Source organism: Thermobia domestica, chromosome 5 (genome assembly GCF_964235325.1).
Source record: "Thermobia domestica chromosome 5, izTheDome1.hap1.1, whole genome shotgun sequence".
NCBI lineage: Eukaryota > Metazoa > Arthropoda > Insecta > Zygentoma > Lepismatidae > Thermobia > Thermobia domestica.
Genome location: NC_137458.1, coordinates 215,624,893 through 215,645,131, shown reverse-complemented (window position 1 = coordinate 215,645,131; position 20,239 = coordinate 215,624,893). Strand labels below are relative to the sequence as shown.

Genomic DNA, 20,239 nt, shown 5'->3' with positions numbered 1-20,239 from the left:
AATGCTTTCTGTTCTTAGTAACTGCAATGCAATAATATAAAGTCTAAATACAGTATTTCAGTACGTTCGTCTATGTATGAAGAAATTTTATTGAGTGTTTTATCAAAGTATTGCTTATATGCTCTTTCTTACTGTACCTCTAGCTTAATTAATATGTTTGATGATTAATAAAATGTTTCATACGGAAAAATAATTTATTTTAAAGCATTGCATGGCATTTTCGAAAGTATTTCAGTATGAAATTCCGAAAACTGCTCTTGTGCTATATTCAAATCTTGATTTACCTAGCTAGAATTTATTTAATCACAAAACTAAGTACGGATTTGAATTTCTCATACCCAAAAACATACTTTTAAGACCCCTCATCATGAAAAATTGCAAAACGTATATTTCACCCTCAACAAAAAATGACACGCCCTAACGCTACATTCGATCCATAGTATACTCACTTCATTAGAACAAACAACAACTGTTTTTCATGTACTGTATTTCAAAACAAACAATCTCAGTAAACAGCTGGTCGTCACGCTGTTGCCGCGAATGATGTCTAAATTCTTTTAAAATGTTTTCGTTTTCGGGATGTGGGAATCTAGTTTTCCGATAATCCCTTCTATAATGGAAATCAGTATTCTGAACCTGTAGTGGTTTTTCCTCGAGGTGTCTGATGCGCTGTCCCTACTCTCTGAAAGCTGATCTCTGGTATTACTATATAAAGCCAAGCTGTTTCCAAATTTTTTTCTTGGAAACTCTTAGAAACTCTTGTGTTTCTAAAGATCATTGGGAGATAGAGTTGAGGGGAGGAGTAGGACCTATATTCATGTGGTGATATTTAAATTTTTCTGTTTTGACATAGGAATGATCACAGTTTTCACGCCCTCTTTGATCCAAATTCAAAGTCTGCCAATGGGATACAATTTGAGCGAGGCAATATGGGATGGAACCAGCTCCTTTCTAATCGCCGAAGGAGGTTCTGAAAAAATGTGGATCTTATTTTAGTTCAAGGGTTAAGAGGAAATTAAATGAATGTATTTGCGCCAAGAAATCGTTGACCTCCACAAAAATAACAACAAAACCTGTGACCTATCATCGGTCTAGTTTGAAGCATTCACCGTCGTTCCCAATACCATCAACTACAACAGCGAACCTTGGATTAGTACTGTTAATTTTTAGCCGCAATTGACATAAAAGAAAGCGGCACTTTATTTCTATAAATACTTAGCAGCTAGTACTGTAATAGTAGTTTTCCCGCAACCTACTGACCCACAGCGGGCCCTCCACCTTCCTCGCAAATCCGATATTAAAACGAATATTTTAAGAGTTGCTTCGCGATTTGCAAGACGTCCAAGAAGGTGCTAGAAAATTGGTTAAAAAAGGAAGAGACAATATCTTTGTAAATTCCGTTGATGAAAATGTAAAAGCAAAGACATCGAGAAATAGCGAAGAAAAAACCAAAAACCATGTTAATTTGCCAGCTACTACTTCAGATAAAGACGTAAGCATATTTAATTATTTATTTCATATAACGTACATACGAAGCCGACACATACGGATCTTTATTTCAACGCAACCAGCTTCCATCACAAGTCTCAACGTCTTGTAGTGCTAAACACCTTGATCTACAGAGCAGTGTCTGTAAATGACCAGGAAAGTTTGCATGAGGAAGTCAACCATCTTCGTTCGACGCTACAAGAGAATGGCTACAGTCTTACGGGTATCAACATGGCCATAAAAAGGGCTGTTACTTCCCAATACAAACTGATCAAAAAAGTTAAGAGTGAAGATTATTTCTCTACTACCGTATTGCCTTTCATTGGCCGCATCTCTAGCAAACTCAGCAGAATACTTGCCTTGTCTCATATAGTATGAGAGTTATTCATAAATTTCCAAGCCAACATCAGATCATTACTCAAATGAGTGAATGAACAACTTACCAACGTCTGCTTAGTCTACTAATAAACCAGTGTTAATTTCCAATGATCGGTTAGGTCATATGACTCAGACTACAGGTATTGCCGGTCTTTATTAAGACCAGTCTTAGATTCGTGCAAAGAGTCGTTCTGTTCTTCTAAGAACAGTTCTTACCCCGCTCTTCTGAAAACCAGTGTTAACTACTAACGTTGGTTAAGTTATATGACTAAGACTTCAGACTTTGCCGCTCTTTATTAAGACCAGACTTAGAGTCGAACAAAGGATCATTCTGTTCTTCTAAGAACAGTACTTATCGGGCTCTTTTTAGAGCCAAGAGCTAATGTATTTCTTCCCTCCCCGACAGTGTTGGCATTTGACAAACCGAAAGGACGAATTCAAACTATTTGCACTCCTGTCCCTCTTAAGTGACAGAGCACAGAGTAGGCACTCATACATACAGGCATTGCCGACAGTAGGAGTGCAAGTAGGATAAACTTATCCCAACGGGACGATTCATCTGTATTGCACACAAGAACACACTCACATATCCAACATCGCAACTCTGGATTCCTAGCGGTGTTATAACAAGGAATTGCTTACACCTAAAAATGACACACTACAACGTCTCCCTAACACTGGAAGAAAATCCACCGAGAAACAGCTAGAAACATGAAGAGTACTCGAAGTACTAGGAGCAAAAGCCTCATACGCCAAAGTTAGAGGAACAGCATCAAGAGTCCCTCCCTAAAACGATAGAATACAACGGAGACCATTATAGTTATCGCCTTAGAGGACAACAACCACACCTGACAAAGTACTTTCTTTTGATGAAGAGATAGCACTGGAAGCTTCTTTTTCACCTTACTCAGATTCTCCAAACTTCATCAACAGCTATGCTGAAGCAACAAAACCTCCAACACATACCACATACAGGGAAGTTGATGACAGACAAGAATAGATGTTCCTTCGTAGAAATCTCAATCATGATTCCCAAAGAAAACCGGAAACAGACAAGGACCAACATGAGGAAAAAGGCAAAGGTAGAGATACAGTGCAAATACTCACACCCAGAATTCTTGACCTTAGCAAGAACCAACAAGATAAACATCGGAATCCAACTCAGAAAGGGACTCGGGGACGCGAAGGACAAAGCAGAGCTACAGACTTGCAACACTCGGAAGAAAGAAATGACGATAGAATTAGAAAATGCCAGATAGTACACCGAAAAGGCCAGAACATAGTGAAATTACACACACACCCTAGAGAAGCCAAACAAACTTCTAAACCTAGGATACCGGAAGCAGAAAAAAGAAAGCAGCAAAGACTCCCACAAGGAAGAACAAAAGGTATACTCAATCGCTATATTTAATATAAATCCACAAAAAGTAAGCACTGAGAAGGGAAATCAATTCCGTAATACCTAATGTAACGGCTACCACTATCGTATTACCTAACTCGCAACAATAGTGTTAAAATCATTTTCCAAAATAATGACAAACTACGATTTCTTGATAGATTTCGAGTGTCAGACTTCTGTCAGCATGCGCAATGGAACACGAATGACTATTACAAGTGCACCTCTTTGAAGACATTATGAGGAACAATATGCGGAAGTTGTAAATTGTACTAAACATCCAAGAACAATTGCAAATCATACCGAAAAAATTAAGAACATAATACACCACCACCTCAACCTGATAAAAGCTGATAAAGCAGATTTACACCCAAGGGACCATGACATACTGCTCAATGAGATAACTCACAGAGAACTAACTGAGGTACTCAAAAGGAAAAGATGCACTGCCCCAGGCTCAGACAACATCACTGCCATACACAAAGAAATCAGCTCAAAAATTTTTCCCACAAACTCACAGAACTCTAAAATGCAAGCCTGAGAAGAGGATATATACCTTCATCCTGGAAACAAGCATACACCATTTTGTTTCTCAAACCTGGAAAACTTTCCAACCAATCGAAAAGTTAGACCCATCACTCTAACAGCTACATTCTCCAAGGCAATGGCAAAAAATTATGGTAAAAAGGATACATGAATATATGAAGGGCAGGGACAACTGAACAAAAATCAGGCAGGCTTCAGACCTTCGTATAACACTATACAACACATCATCCGAATATACAATGACACACAAATTGTTATCAAAATGAAACGTAAACTAGGAGCCCTTTTCTTTGACTTAAGCAGTGTATTTGATACAACGTGGCATGATGGATTAATTCACAAGCTGGCCAACCTCAATCTACTGACTACAATCATCAGTCTGTACGGACTACATTCACCATATACAGAATACATACCCGCATCCCCGGTCTCATCATAATGCAAGTCCGCCAAGTACCGAGGGAGGCAGGCTGCAGTCCATGGGACCGTGGAAGAATTATCGTCTACAGCGTACAGGAGCAGTGCAAGTCAATGGAAGCAAGGATTAGCAGGATAAGTGACCGCACTATGCCCGCGTAAGACTCTTAAATCGCAAAGAAAGTTGACTGTTACGATTGACTAAGACAAGGCTAAGGGATCGTGCCGCTCTTATAATAGTAGTACCATCCGGCTCTCATTAGATCCACCTTACAAGAAGGATTTCCCTCCCTGGCAGTTTTGAAGTTAAACAAACCGAACGGAGAGGTTTGCTCCCCTATCTGCCTCGCGTGACCGAGCTTAGAGTAGGCACTCTTGCATGTACAGACCTTGCCGACAGTCCTAAGCTTATCCCAATGGGACGACACTCTAGTTACGCCCAAAAACAACTATGTACACAGACCTACAACATTGTAGCTCTGGATACCTTGCGGTGTTATACCAAGAGGCTGCTTGTAAATTACTGCAAGAAGAACGAAAGTGTTAAGGCCCTTTTTAGGTCCACGCAGGAATTTAAAAAAAAAAGGAAATACGAAAATGCGACGGAACACAACGAATAGAAGCCTTCTAAGCAAAAACAGACAAGAAATGTTACACGTAGAAGACCAGTCAACAAATAGAAGAAAACAAAGGGGTCTTTTCCAACTATCCAACGCAATAGCCATAGAAGTCAACGCAATCACTCCTGAAAGGGAGCCACCTTCTGAAGAAGACTTGCCCTCAGAAGCTTCCTTCTCTCCAGCTACGGGATCGCTTAAGTCGTTCTATAGCTATTCTGATGTCGCAAAATCACCTATATTGCGGGATCGAAACAACTGCTCACTTACTGGTAGACAAGGAAATACTCATAAAATGGCTGAGAATAACTGCTGCTGCACAGATATTCCCATAAAGCCACATTCACGAAGATCGCATAACCAAGACAAGATTCAAGAAAAGGATAGATGTAAAGATGAACAGGAAGAAAACCATGCTATAGAGAGAAACGGAGTGCTATCCAGGGAAAAAGCTCCACATTGTAATAAAAAACTCAACAATCAACAGACAGTCACAAAGAAAAATTACAAAAGATTTTTTCTGTGGCCACTTTTAACGCAGACCCACACAAGACAGGATCACTGGCACTGAAAAGAGCGATTACACAACGACTTCCCAATACAAAAGTGACTGTATATCACCTAAACCGCAATAATGAGGTGAAAATAATCTTTGAAAGCAAGACGGGCAAGAGAAAATTTCTAAACGGCTTCCAAGCAACAAATTTTATAAAACAAGCACAATGGAACACAAACGACTATGTGAAAATCAACAACTCTGGAAAACGGCCGCAACAAGCAACCTTCACGTGCGTTGTTAGGGACGTCCTGGTATATGAAGAGATTGTTGGAATCAAAAGAAACCTCACTGAACACTTGCAAAGCTAATAATCGCAGAACCGGAAGTAGCCGATGCCCAGATAGACCATTCCAGAATGCTGACAATCAGATCAAAAAGGTCATCACACTAAAAGGTCATTTATATATTGCATAAGTCTCAACGCTGCAATATATAAATGATGAATATAGGAACCACAGTAGTGAGAAGACTAAGGATGATGAATTACTCAAACCCAGCCTACTAAATTACCTAGTCAACAGATTAGAACTGATTTACAAATATTACAGGACAACATCCTAACATCGGTGAGTAGCACTCTCACGCTACTGCACGAAACACAGGACTAATTAATACACAGGGCAGGACTAATAAAATAAATAAATAGCACAAAGCACAGAACTAATAATAAATAAATAGCACAGCACACAAGCTACTGCACAGAACCTAATAAATATCCTTAAAAAAAACCACGGAGGATGTCTTCAATAAAAGAATCAATATTATGTTCTTGATATTATATCAATATCAACAAAAATGTTTCAGCCAACATAAATAGCAGGATATACAAGACAGTAATAGGAGCAAACTTAACACATGGCTCCCCACTTTTTAAACTTTACGATATACAACTACAACGCACAGAAAGATTCTGGGTCAGAATGACCAGAGAAGATACAGAAATGAGGGAAGCGTATCGTATAAGCAACATTACAAAACTAGAAGGCTTCATAAGACATCTTAACAAAAAGTTCGCAAACAGATTAGTAGAATCAAATTTCTACAAGGAGAATTTCGATGAAGCAAAGATCACAGAAAACTTGGGAACAAATCGAAACTATAACCAACCTCGCAAAACATTAAAATAATAATAATAAGTATTTCAATTGAATTCCATGTTGTGGGTTTTGTCTGTTCTTCACGTGTATGGGCGTTCAATCTGGATGATCTTGAGGAATAAATTTCAGGACTACCTATGATGATTAAACCTGCCTCCAGTATAAAATCCTATCTACACAAAATATAAATCCTATCTACACAAAATACCTTAACTACCAGAACTTCTGTCCGCAATAAACACATTGGACAAAGTAACCGTTTAAAATCTATATGTTCTCCCCCCCCCCTCCTTTGGGGGCAAAACAGACTTGACTTGACTTGACTCCAGTCTCTTCATCACAATCCTCGAAGATGAATGGAATGAGTGCATTTGAATCGTCGGATGTCAATACTTTCATCTGACTGATAGCCCGAGAAGACTTACTAAAATTATAAAAGTTGTTATAGCATCTCTGGCTTGATGATGAAGATATCAGGGGAATAACGTCTTCGTTAAAGGCATTGGAAAGGAAACTACTTGGGGCCTACAAGTAAGGTAACATTCCCACATTTGTCTGGTGCGAATGAAGAAAGATCTCTCTTAAGATAGCTCATCTGCAAAGTCTTTTTCACGGATTCTTGACCGATTTATAATAATAATAATAATAATAATAATAATAATAAATGAATGAAGACTCGCTTTAGAAAACAATGTAAGTACACCTTGACATTGTTTCACTTATTTTATTTTTTTAATACGTTTATGCCTTAGTTAAATTTTAATACTTCGTTATATGCTAGGTTGTACTTATTATTATTATTATTATTATTATTATTATTATTATTATTATTATTATTATTATTATTATTATTACTATTATTACTATTATTATTGGAATTTACATCTGTGTGAACAGTCCCAGTAGATACAGAATTTCACAAATTAAGTCAAGGTCACATACAGTTGTGGATTGAATGGGGCAAGGTTTAATGAAATCTTGTAATTTCCTGAACATTTTGAATGTGGCAATTTTCGAAAATACAAGTATGGTTTCCTTTGAAATTCACCATACTGCTTCTAACTCTATTAGACTTTGCGCTATTAATGCTAAAAATTCAATTTTCAGCACTTTCCCTCGCTCATAACTCGGAAAAGATGCCGCTTTCGACTTCGGTATAATAAACGGACAATGTTTATCAGAAAGGGTCCAGCTATTTTTTTTTTCTAAAAAGTGTTACAATTTCGGTAGTTTCTGTTCATATTAGGTTATTTTAGATTAGTTTAGGTTAGATTAGTTTAGTTTAGGATAGGTTAAGTTAGTTTATGTTAGATTATATTAGTGTAGGAGTCCAGCATAATTTTCGAAAAAATGACGGAATTTCGCTTATTTCTATTAATACTAGGTTAGTTTAAGTTAGTTTAGTTTAGTTTAGGTTAGATTTGGTTAGGTTATGTTAAGCCTAAGTACTTGCATCTTCCATTTCTCCTGTAAATTTTTCATTTTTTTTACGTACTTCTGGACCCAGTCTGCTAAACTTTAACCTAATAAACTTGGTTTTCCATGTTTTCCCGTCAACTTTCAACCCCCAAGCGCTGTAATAGTAATTATAAAACACCCTATATATATATATATATATATATATATATATATATATATATATATATATATATACCTATATATATATATACAGATTGTGTGTGTATGTGTGTGTGCAACAAGGAATGGAGCGTATACCCACCTTAAAAATTAGCATTACATCACTGACTAGAGGAAGCAAAACAAATTAAAAAGAAAGAATTTTGAAATAGAATGTTATTGATTAATAAAAAAACAGAAACAAGCTTTAAAAAAGATAAAAAGAAATCGTTGCTGCAGACTATGAAACTTGAACTGATGATCATCATCGAAAAAGTGAAACAACGAGAGTTTGCACGCTAACGAATTACTCTACGAAGGTAGGTTAAAGTTTTCTTTCTTGGTAAACATATATCTGCAAATCACTAATACAAAATATCTGATTGTTTCGCATATTTTGTGGCTTATTTCTATGTAGTCCATCGTTTACGTATAAAAGTTTAATACCCATGCATATTAGGACTGTGTTATATGTATATCGTAATAACTAACATTATGAAAGATTTACGTTTATTTCTAATAAAGCATAAAATTTCCTCTCTCTTTGTAATTTTGCTACGTGTTTGCCACATTTACGAAAAAAGAAACTTATAATTTGACGAATAAAGTTTCAGACATTTCTTTGTTTTTCAATTATAACTTGCTTATTTTTTTAAATATGTTTTTGGAAATGTGTTATTTCTGAAACTTTTTCTCATAAGAAATAGTTATTTCTGTGATTGTAATTTCTAAAGAAGTCCGACACAAATTTTGAACATGAGTATACATCATGCAGTTTATAATAATAAACATTAAACTAAGAATTGAAGACTCGCTTTAGAAAACAATGTAAGTACACCTTGACATTGTTTCACTTATTTTATTTTTTTAATACGTTTATGCCTTAGTTAAATTTTAATACTTCGTTATATGCTAGGTTGTACTTGTAAGGAATAGTGTTTTCTATTTTGTGACGCTTGGGCACAATTTACTATTTTTTTGTCTCTACTGTTACAGTAACTTTGGTTTCTGGTACTTACATTGTTTTCTACAGCGAGTCTTCAATTATCTTCAGGGTTGAACAAGTTAAATGGAAGTAGGACTTTAAATTGTATGGTCATACAACAATATTAATTCTTATTCAAGCATTTTTCATTAAGAACGGAACATTTTCCTGAAATATAGTGAATAAGTTCCCACCTTACATCACTGACAAAAATATACGTAATTTTCACTGCAATGTATGTAAATATCAGACGTATTATACTTGAGCTGCCTTAAAAAAATACATACATTGTGACATATAAAAAGATATGTTTTGTTTAACATACAGTCATTTACTCTAATAACTTTCTTTTTAGTTTTAATATTAATTATCTAATGTTAGACTGACGACACTGGACAAGATTTTATGGGTATTCGTGAGACATCCTTTCATGGAATTTGTAACATTGAAATTATTACTATTGACGATGATTACATGTACCCCTTTGTTATGACAAATGTACTACAATCGACATTATTTTTAAATTATATATATATATATATATATATATATATATATATATATATATAATGTCCCTCGCAGTACATAACTAACGGATATAGCAAAAAGATAAATTTAAAATGCATAATTTTAATTTACATTTTTGTTTTCTATTTAATTTGGCATTTATCTGCCATCACTTTTGTAAGAAAACAGTAACTTTTCATAATAATCGATTAATTTTTCCAATTTAATTTTATTCATTAAACTACACATTAACTTTAACAAATCAAGACAAGTCAGATTGAATAATATGATAGTACTCAAAATTGTAATTTTTAATTTTAATAGATTACTTTTGAAGTTTATTTTAATTTTAACCGTTACTTTCGTTCAGATATTCGGTTAATTTTGAAGTTCATTTTAATTTTAACCGTTACTTTTGTTCAGACATTCTGTTAATTTTGAAGTTCATTTTAATTTAAACAGTTACTTTTGTTTACACATTCTGTTAATTTTGAAGTTCATTTTAATTTTAACCGTTACTTTTGTTCAGACATTCGGTAAATTTTGAAGTTCATTTTAATTTTAACCTTCACTTTTGTCAGACATTCGGTAAATTTTGAAGTTCATTTTAATTTTAATCGTTACTTTTGTTCAGACATTCTGTTAATTTTGAAGTTCATTTTAATTTTAACCGTTACTTTTCTTCAGACATTAATATTTAATTTAATCATTAACTTTTTCATACTCTCAAATTTTAATCTTAATTCTTATTAATTTTTTCCAGCTATGGCATTGAATGACTATGGCCATGTATTTCATGAACTCGCTGCAACACACAAGAGTTCTGTACGTGAGGCCATGTTTAGCTGTGGTGAAAATGAAAAGTGTTAGTATTTTCTGTGCAGGGTCCTAAATTCACTCCCCTTAGATCCAAACTTAACCAAATGAGAACAAAAACTAGGATGCTTTACATTGGTTTGCTTGTATTGTTAAAGAGTCAAACAGACATGACATATTATATATATTCAAGGATGACAAAACATGATATCTACATCTGCGCAGGTAAGCAAATTTCAACCTTATGAATTAAATTTGAAATACTTTCAGTCCATTTGTGAAAGCAATATATATACTCTTAATAGGGACCCTTTAACTAAGCTTATAAATCTCGGTGTGGCCAACCACCAGAGAAAAGAAGAAATAATCAAAGAATGACGTAACATGGTTTGCCCTCCTCATATTGATTTGATTCGTAAGGTTGAAGTTCGCTTGCCTGTAAAAATATATATAATCTTTTCTCATTCTTGTATAGATTTATAACACATATACATCTACAGAGAGAGATTGTGGTGTTCTTATGTTACATGCTTGTCTGTTGTTAAGACATGCTATGTGTTCTCAGTGCGATTAGAACTTCTTCAGTATGTCATCCTTCGTCTACTAAAAGCTAATTTTTCACTGAAGGTTTGAGAATAGCGCGACGTGCAATCATTTGCTCACGGTCTCAAATCATGGGCTTTGAGCCAAACATCAAATACATCTGGCACGCAATATTGTTGTTTGCATAACGAAGATATTACAATCAACGTCAAGCAAAACATAAAATACAACATAGTATTAGTTCTCTTCTGATAAATCTATTTAGCGAATCTCATGTTAAATATTGTTAATGACCTTGCTTGCCATAGCCACTGCTTATATTGTGTAAGTAGAAAAGAATTATTGTAATGTTAATTTCATATTTCTCGTATTTTTAAGTAAATACAAGCGGAAATCAAACACCCCTATGCATGTATATTTTACATAATATATGTATATCTTGTGAAAGCAAAAGTTAATTACTCATACTTTTTAAAATGAAGTCTTACTACTTGCAAATAGAGTATTTTTGTGTGAAGGATTGCAATAAAAACTTGAAAAAATAAGCAACAATATTGTCTATAAGAGAAGTAGCGCGGTTTAACAAGTAAAATGATCAGGAACAAAATTGCATATTAACTATTAACAGTGTAATTGCACTTTAAGAAAATTAATATTGATTGTTATATCTTACTGTAGACCAGAAATAGAACAAGTAAATATATAATTTATTAATTTGTTCTGTTTCTAGACATTTCTAATCATACAGTAATGATGAAAATAAACTTTTATAGTGAAGATATTTACATTGTCTCAGCGATGTAAGTATACTTAATATTCTATTGTCCATGATTACGCAGAGAAAACAATTGCATGACTTCAGATAAGATCTGCATAGATGTAAGAAGGTTCGAAGCAATTTCTGCAGAAGACAGATTAGAGCTACTTGAAACTCAGCTGCAGCAATCATTGACACATGAAATTCCCAATACTAAAAGTTCCAATTACTTCAAATCTTAAATATAAATAAAACATAGTACCATTATACTTTCATTGAAATGGCTACCATAGTTCATATCCTTCCTTTTTTAACATCAATTTGCAAACCCAGAAGAATCTCTCTCCAAATCTCTTCATTGTGAAATTCTTCGTAACAGTTCACTAGTTATATTTCTTGATTTTATCCGTTATCATTTGCTATTGTTTACGAATTATTTTCTAACTTGTTATAAAAAGTAAATCTCTATTCAACATAAATCCGAACAAGAAAAAATATTTTGTAAATATTTCACCATACTAACGGAATTGCACATTAAAATAACTTATTTACTATAGGAAGGAGTTAAGCTTCTCTAAGCGAAATTATTCCAAGGATTTTCTCCCTGTTTTGTTCGAAAATGTCTTTTTTAGGTGCAACTTCACTCTTAAAAATGTAGTACTGAAATAAAAAGGGCAGTATAACATATTTAAGCAAGAATTTTAAGAGTGGTCCCAAACAATAGACCAAAAGATTGCGATCTTGGCCAACAATTTTAGGAATGATCGAAAACTTCATCAAAAGATTGCGATCTTGGCCAATAATTAGTTTTCAAATCAGGGGTCACAAAATTTTTCAACGACCCCTAAATCGAGTTTTCGTAATTTTTACGGATAAGCACATCATATTTAGTTAAGTGCTAGTTTGGGCTACATTTAATTCTCCAGATATAAGGCATAGAAGAAGAATTTTGATTGAAATATATTGGAGTTTTTTGGATCAGGGACCACAAAATTTTTGAACTGCCCCTAAATCGAGTTTTCGTACTTTCTACGAAATAAACACGTCATACTAAGTTAAGTGATAATTTGGTTTTGGCTACACTATGTAGTTTTCCAGATATAAAGCCCACAAGAAAATTTTTAGCTGAAATATATTGGATCTTTTGATCCAAAAATAGGCGCTTTGTAGTTAGGAAACCTTCATTTTTTTAAAGAGACTTTCACGTTCCACAAATTGATAAATAAGCAATAAGATTTTCACTGTATATTAAACTCAAAACATTTCTGAGCTTGGAAACAGTATTCAAAACTTTTACTATTGTATTAGGCAGAAACTTTGAGAATAATTTGCTTCAAAATTTCTAAAATGATTGCACTGTATATTTCTTCTTATATTATTATTCTTATATTACTATTATTATTATAATTATTATTTGTATAATAACAAATACGAAAGTAATTTCGAAGCAGTAAGTCAGATTAATAAAGCAGAATAAAATAATACAAATTGCTTTAGCGAATTCTTTACATTTTTATTTGTTTACAAAGAAAGGTACTGTTGTAGGAATTACTATCACGAAGACTAAAAAAAAAAAAAAAAAAAAAAAAAAAAAAAAAAAAAAAAAAAAGTAAAATTGTTAGAGGTGTTTTTTTTTCCTAATTTTTCATTAAGTATAATTGAAAAAGAACTAATCTATTTTCATCTCTAATGCTGATAGAATTACAATTTTCATTATTCATTAAAATACATGAAGCACAAAAATAATTCCAAGAGTCAAAAATAACTCTTGAAATTAGATATTAAGAAAGAACTTAATGTAAGATATGTTCATTTCAGATTCATTATTTTTTTAAATGCTTTTGCATCACATCTCCTCAGAGTCATTTGTTGCTTGGTGCAGTGTGCTTTTGACTATCAAACTGGACATAAAACGAATCATTTGGTTTTACGTAATACACACACTGGCACATATAAAGTTCGGCTGTTGAAAGTAATTGCACTCTTCTGAGCGCGCAAGAAGGGTAAAATTTCACACAGCAATAGTTCTTGATTTGACTTTAGGCAGTATTGTTGTGTCACTGCATGTACTTTCTTGTCCACAAGTATATTTTTATTTAAGAGGCAGACATCGACAGACGCAGCATGATGGAAACAGAAACCAGTCCATAAAAATTCCATTACAATCATTGTCCGGATCATAGGCTAGCAGTCTATGCCATTTGTACTTCTGTTCACATGCACAATCCGTATGACAGCGTTTTGTTCGGATTTTCCTACAAAGAAATGTAATAACAGAATCATTATTTTAATAACGAACAGTTACAATAATATAGTGGTTAGTAAAGATACTAAATTGTTTGAATAGAAACAGCTTAAAATGTAAGGTCATTTTCAACAAGAATCTCAAAGCTCTAAATTCTAGAGTAGTACTAGAAAATGGTTTAATGTGGCGCTTTTTTTTTTAATAAAAAAAAATAATAGCTCATGCACTCTATTTGAAACTTTTCTCTTTACTCCGTACATCACAGAAACACAAACATGTCATCTCTAACTCACATTCATATATCATAAATAGAACAAAAAAAATCATATATATTGAATTTGGACTGTAGAGGACATTATGAGAAAGAAAACATTATATCACTACAACGAACAAACAATTTTCGAACATATTTGATGTTTTTTCTCAGTTTCTCGGCCGTTAATTTAAAAGTTGAGATCGGATTTATTCTCTTTTAGTGAAAGGCACCCTTCTTTGTTTCAGTCACAAATATTTGTACTAATCATTAAATTTTAAAACTCAGTATTAAAAGAAGGCACAAACATAATTATAGTTTTAAGAATAATAATAACGTACAAATTACAAGTCCCATCCTCAAGGCAGGATGATCCTAACCACCTATTTGTATATTTCTATATTCGTATATGAGTCACTAAATCTACTTAAACAATATAATTTTAAATGTTTAATAATAATAATAATAATAATAATAATAATAATAATAATAATAATAATAATAATAATAATAATAATAATAATAATAATAATAATAACTAAACGTATATCCATATTTATAAAAGTAAAGGTAGAACACTTAACAGCAATGTAAGTAAACTTCACTTTTAAGATCATAGTGCTGGGTTAGTCAATCTAATTAATCAAAATATGGAACCATAGAAATTTATTTTTTATTTTATTATTTTTTAATTAATTAATTTTTTTTTTTTGTCTCTAAACTAATCCCAACAAGATCCATACAAATACTAACCTACAAAACAGGGGTCAGTCAATCATCATCACATATAAATTGGGATTCCTTCAATAAGTATGATAATTTAAATGTCAATGATACATTTTTTAAGTTTCTACAAGGGTGTCAGTTGTATTTCAACAAAAATGATTCAGTTAAATAATAGAATTTTATATATTCCAGAACTTTCTGCTATGAAAGCCTGAAGCTAATGCAGTATTATATATAAACAGAGAATTACTATTCAATCGATGAATTCTGACTAACGGAGTAATCATGCAGTTAAAAATATAGCAAAAGCCAAATAAATTTTGTATTGAAAATCTTCAAATAAATGTAAAACTACATGAAAGATGAGCAACAAGGTAAGCAATAATAATAAAAAAAATAATAAAAATGTTGTTATTCTTTCTATCTCCCCTATACTTGAAATACCTATTTTGATCCTTCTACGAAATAAAAGAGGTAATAGGAATACAGTGTGTATCAATATATTAATCAACATAGTTCTTTCAGTAGGAGTTTTGTTATTAACTATGTTACATGATGACGTCATAGTAATATTTAAGAATTGAGAACATCAAACAGTAAGGATGTACTTGACGTAACTAATAACTTTACAGAAACCACATCGTCGATCATATTACCCCTTACAATATACTTTAAGGATTTTTTCCTACTATACTTAAAATAGCTAAAATTACTCCTATTCACAAAAAATGGTTATCATTTTTGTCAATCTAATTATTATCAAATATCAGATATATAAATATCTGATTACGTATACTTCCAGTGGCTCAATTTGGATTTAGATCTGATAAGTCCACTATTGAACAGTACAACTGGTAATATATGTAAAGCATATTAAGTTTTTGAAAAGAAGGCTTTTGCTCTAGCAACATTCTGCAAGTATTTGACTGTAAATCATGTAATCTTATGCAATAAATTAGGATGTTATGGTTTCTATAGCAGCCATATAAACTTTGTAAAATATTGTTTACAGTGGTGCTATTCAGCCGGTTCGCACCGGTTCGCTAGAACCGGCTGTTAAAACATTTCTAGTTCGCAGAACCGTTCGTTATACCCAGACATGACAGTAAATTTTACCCTGTCATACCCAAGATCAGTAAATTTTAGTTTAAGTATCTTTGTTTTTAGAAATACTTACAGCTACAAGGTTAAACAAATTGACCTCTCTGAACAATATACATATATCTCAAATGCTCAGATATCAAGAATGAGAACTAGGATCACACCGAATGTAGTGTGAGGGTTATTTATATTTGAAACGCTATATATATCATTATCAACAACTGTTGATCCATTCCTGAATTAAGATCTCATCAATACTTTTTGACAAGCATCTATCTTGGACAAGTTCTTTCCAAGATATTCGCAGTGCTATCTAATTCCGTCACACCACCTTGAATTAGGATGTGTAGGTCCCATCTTGTCACTTACGGTATTTAATAAAAAATTTGCTTTTCTCTGCCTTCTATTTTTTTCCTAAGAGAGTTACATCCATCTCCCTACCTATCAATCTATTCTCTTTCTTTCTTTGTCTCTCTCTCTCTCTCTCTCTGAATATATATATATATATATATATATATATATATATATATATATAGAGAGAGAGAGAGAGAGAGAGAGAACCGGCTGTTAAAAATTAGAAAAGCACCACTGATTGTTTAGAAGAACATAAACAGGTATAATTAGCGTTAATAATGTACATTTAAATGTTTTGAAGTAAAATATGGGACAACGCATGATTGTGTTTTGGTCTTCTACTTTTATTTTATTTTATTTATTTATTTTTAACAATGATGGGTGCTTTAATTCTAAATACCAATACTACATTGTTTTAATATGCAGATGTTATTACACTATTCAATATGAATAAAAATTTTGAAGAAGTGTATACAGAAGCCGAAGGCATATTAATCAAAGCAGCAACATGTTTTAAAATATATGGTTTTCTATTAAATCAAGTCGACAAAAACCAGCAGCATTTAGTTTTATGATTATAATGATAAAGAAAAAAAAACTATTAGAATATTGAAATTAAATTTCTTTATATATATATTTATATAGACAGCCAACTACCTGGGAACATGTCAGCTATGCATGTACTAAAGTGCCCCGTGTTCTCCGCCTGTAGAAAAACTAGATAATACAGTTTCTCAAGAATAACTGGCAAATCTACTGATTCTGCAATTTTCGATTTTCTTAGTACTGTTATGCATGCAATAAATAATAAAAAACGGGCAATTGGACTCTTTGTTGATCTTACTAAAGCATTTGACACTGTAAATCATGATCTCTTACTCAAAAAATTAAGCTTTTATGGTATAAGAGGAACTGCCAACAAATGGATCAAGTTTTACTTGAAGGATAAGTACCAGATAGTTCAAATTACGAACGAAAATAATGACGAAATGCATAAGTTTAGTAGTTATAAAGGTACAACACTAACTGGTGTACCTCAAGGATCAGTTCTTGGTCCATTGCTCTTTCTTATTTACATCAATGATTTGACACATGAAATGTTGCCTAATAAATGTGTTTTATTTGCTGATGACACCAATGTTATTATTACAAGTAACTCACGACATGATATTGAATATAATCTAAACACTGCGTTTTCACGATTAAGTAACTGGTTAAGTAGCAATAAATTAGTTTTAAACAATGATAAAACTTCTTTGCTAAATTTTTATTATCCTCTTCAAAATAAATTTATTCCTTACGTAATGGTAAATAACAAAAAAGTCGACTTTTCTATTTCAACTAAATTTCTTGGTGTCACCATAAGTTCGAAACTAACTTGGAATGAGCATATTTCTCAACTCAACAAAAAATTAAGTAGTATTTGTTTTGGCCTCCGTAGACTAAGAGGTAATGTCACAACAGAGGCCTTAGTTTCGGTATACTATGCAAAATTCCATTCTTTAATAACTTTCGGTATTATTTTTTGAGGTTATTCTACTGAATGTATTAGCACGTTTCGCTTACAAAAGAAAGCACTAAGTGTTATGTTTGGATTGTCACCAAAGTCTTCTTGCAAGCCCATCTTTCGAGGACAAAAAATATTACCATTACCTTGTGTGTATCTATATAAAATTATCTTGTTTACCGTAAGTAACAAACACTTATTTTATGAAAACAGTAACGTCCATAGATACAATACTCGATTCGTTAATAATTTGCATGTTATCCTCTAAAATTTCTCGTTTTTTCAAAAAAGCGTATATATTAACTGTACAAAAATTTTCAATAAGCTACCTGACTTTCTAAAGCAAAACAAATCATATTCTCTGTTTAAATCTGATCTTCACGAGTTCTTAGTAGATAAATGTTACTACTCGGTAAATGAGTTTTTTGAAGACAATGTATAAATGTTTTTTTTTTTTTGTTAATTATATTATGAATGTGTAAGCTTATAAAAGTCATAGTTAAGTATGTATTACTTTATCTGTAAGTTTTTTTATAGTATATATGTAATTATTTTGTAATTTTGACAACTGTATGCGTACTCGAGAATACTCTCATTTGTATGCAAAACAGGCAAATAAATAAATAAATATATGAGAAATTCACATTTGTTTTTTTTTTTTTTTTTTTCATTGAATATGAGATTTTCCTTAGAGATAATAGTAGTCGCGTGCATCGTATTTTAATGTTGCAAAATAAAGCTGTCAGGGTTACTGATGAGCACTGTAGATCATATTTATGAAGCCTAATATAATGATAGTGATGTGTTTATAAATTATCGGGTGATTCTTTACACCAAGCAAAATCTATCTTACAAGTACGACACTTAGGGAGAAGGTATATATGAATAATACTAGATGATGTAAGAAAATTGATCTAGCTTTTAATAGTTTATCCAACATTCAAGAATAGTTGTTTAGATACAAGATCCAGGTTGATTAATAAGTTAATATCCTCCATACAGTAGCCAATGTTGAAGGTTTATAAAAGAAAAAGTTGTATAACTGGTTAATTGCGAACCCATTTTATTAGATAGAAGACTTACTGAATATAAAGAAGCTGTGTCATAATTTGCAGAATATTAATTTTATTTTAATTATTATTACGATGTCCACTATATTTTGGTCATTATATTAAATTAATTTTATAAATTACGATTGATTATTGTTACTGCTTACTATCTTAAGTATAGATTTTAATTGGATGTTGTTTATTGTTTCTAAGCTTAATTGCAGAATAATATTCTAAGCTTAATTGCACTGAGTAACAAATTCTTAATTTGCATGAAAATATATTGTTGAGTTCTATGCCTTTAGCGAAACAACAAAAATATCCGTGAAATTAAACGGCTTGATCCAGTATAAACGTGCCCATAGACAGATTGGTCCTTCGATTTGTCAGAACACACACACACACACACACACACACACACACACACACACATACATATATATATATCGGGACCGTAATACGGCAAATTGTGGAGGCGTTAAAATATTAAATAATGCTTTTGATAAAGTGGATACTTTCAAATATTTAGGATCAATATTAACAGACGAAAATCATATTCACGAAGAAATTAAATGTCGACTAAAAGCAGGGAATTCGTGTTACTATTCGGTTCAAAATCTCTTGTCGTCGCGAATTCTATCGAGGAATTTGAAGCTTAAAATATATAAAACGATAATCATGCCTGTTGTTCTGTATGGTTGTGAAACATGGTCGCTTACTCTGAGGGAAGAACATAGACTGAAAGTATTTGAGAACAGGATCCTGAGAAGAATATTCGGACCCAAGAGGAACGAGAATGGGGAATGGCGGAAGCTCCATAACGAGGAGTTACATAGTTTATACGGTTTACCCAACATTGTTAGGGTCGTCAAGTCTAGGAGGCTTAGGTGGGCGGGTCATGTAGCTAGAATGGAAGAAAGTAGAAACGCTTTCAAAGTCTTGACTGGTAGACCCATAGGAAAACGACCATTAGGAAGACCTAGGCGCAGATGGGAGGACAATATTAAGATGGATCTCGCAGAGATAGGAATACAAAGTAGAAACTGGATGCAATTAGCTAAGGATAGAAGTCATTGGAGAGCTTTTGTGAACGCGGCACTGAACCTCCGGGTTCCATAGGCCATAGAGTTAGTTAGTTATATATATCAAGTCGTGATCTTTTAGCATAGTGCTCCTTAAGAACGATACAATTCCGAAGTAGTAGAAGCAATTAGCTTATAGGTTGAATAGGAGTTTAATATGATTCCAGCTATAAAATTATTTGTTTCTTCACGGAGAAGC

General features: G+C 32.7%; 1 protein-coding gene across 1 annotated transcript in view; it reads right to left on the bottom strand.

Moving 5' to 3' along the window:
* Window positions 1-13,153: 13,153 nt before the first annotated feature.
* Window positions 13,154-20,239, bottom strand: part of LOC145686396 (protein spaetzle 3-like) — a 240,945-nt gene continuing 233,859 nt past the window's right edge. Inside the window, exon 5 of the mRNA XM_081759678.1 lies at window positions 13,154-13,978. Within this exon, the coding sequence (XP_081615804.1) occupies window positions 13,816-13,978 (163 nt within the window). The 3' untranslated portion in view covers window positions 13,154-13,815. The remainder of the gene's footprint in view (window positions 13,979-20,239) is intronic.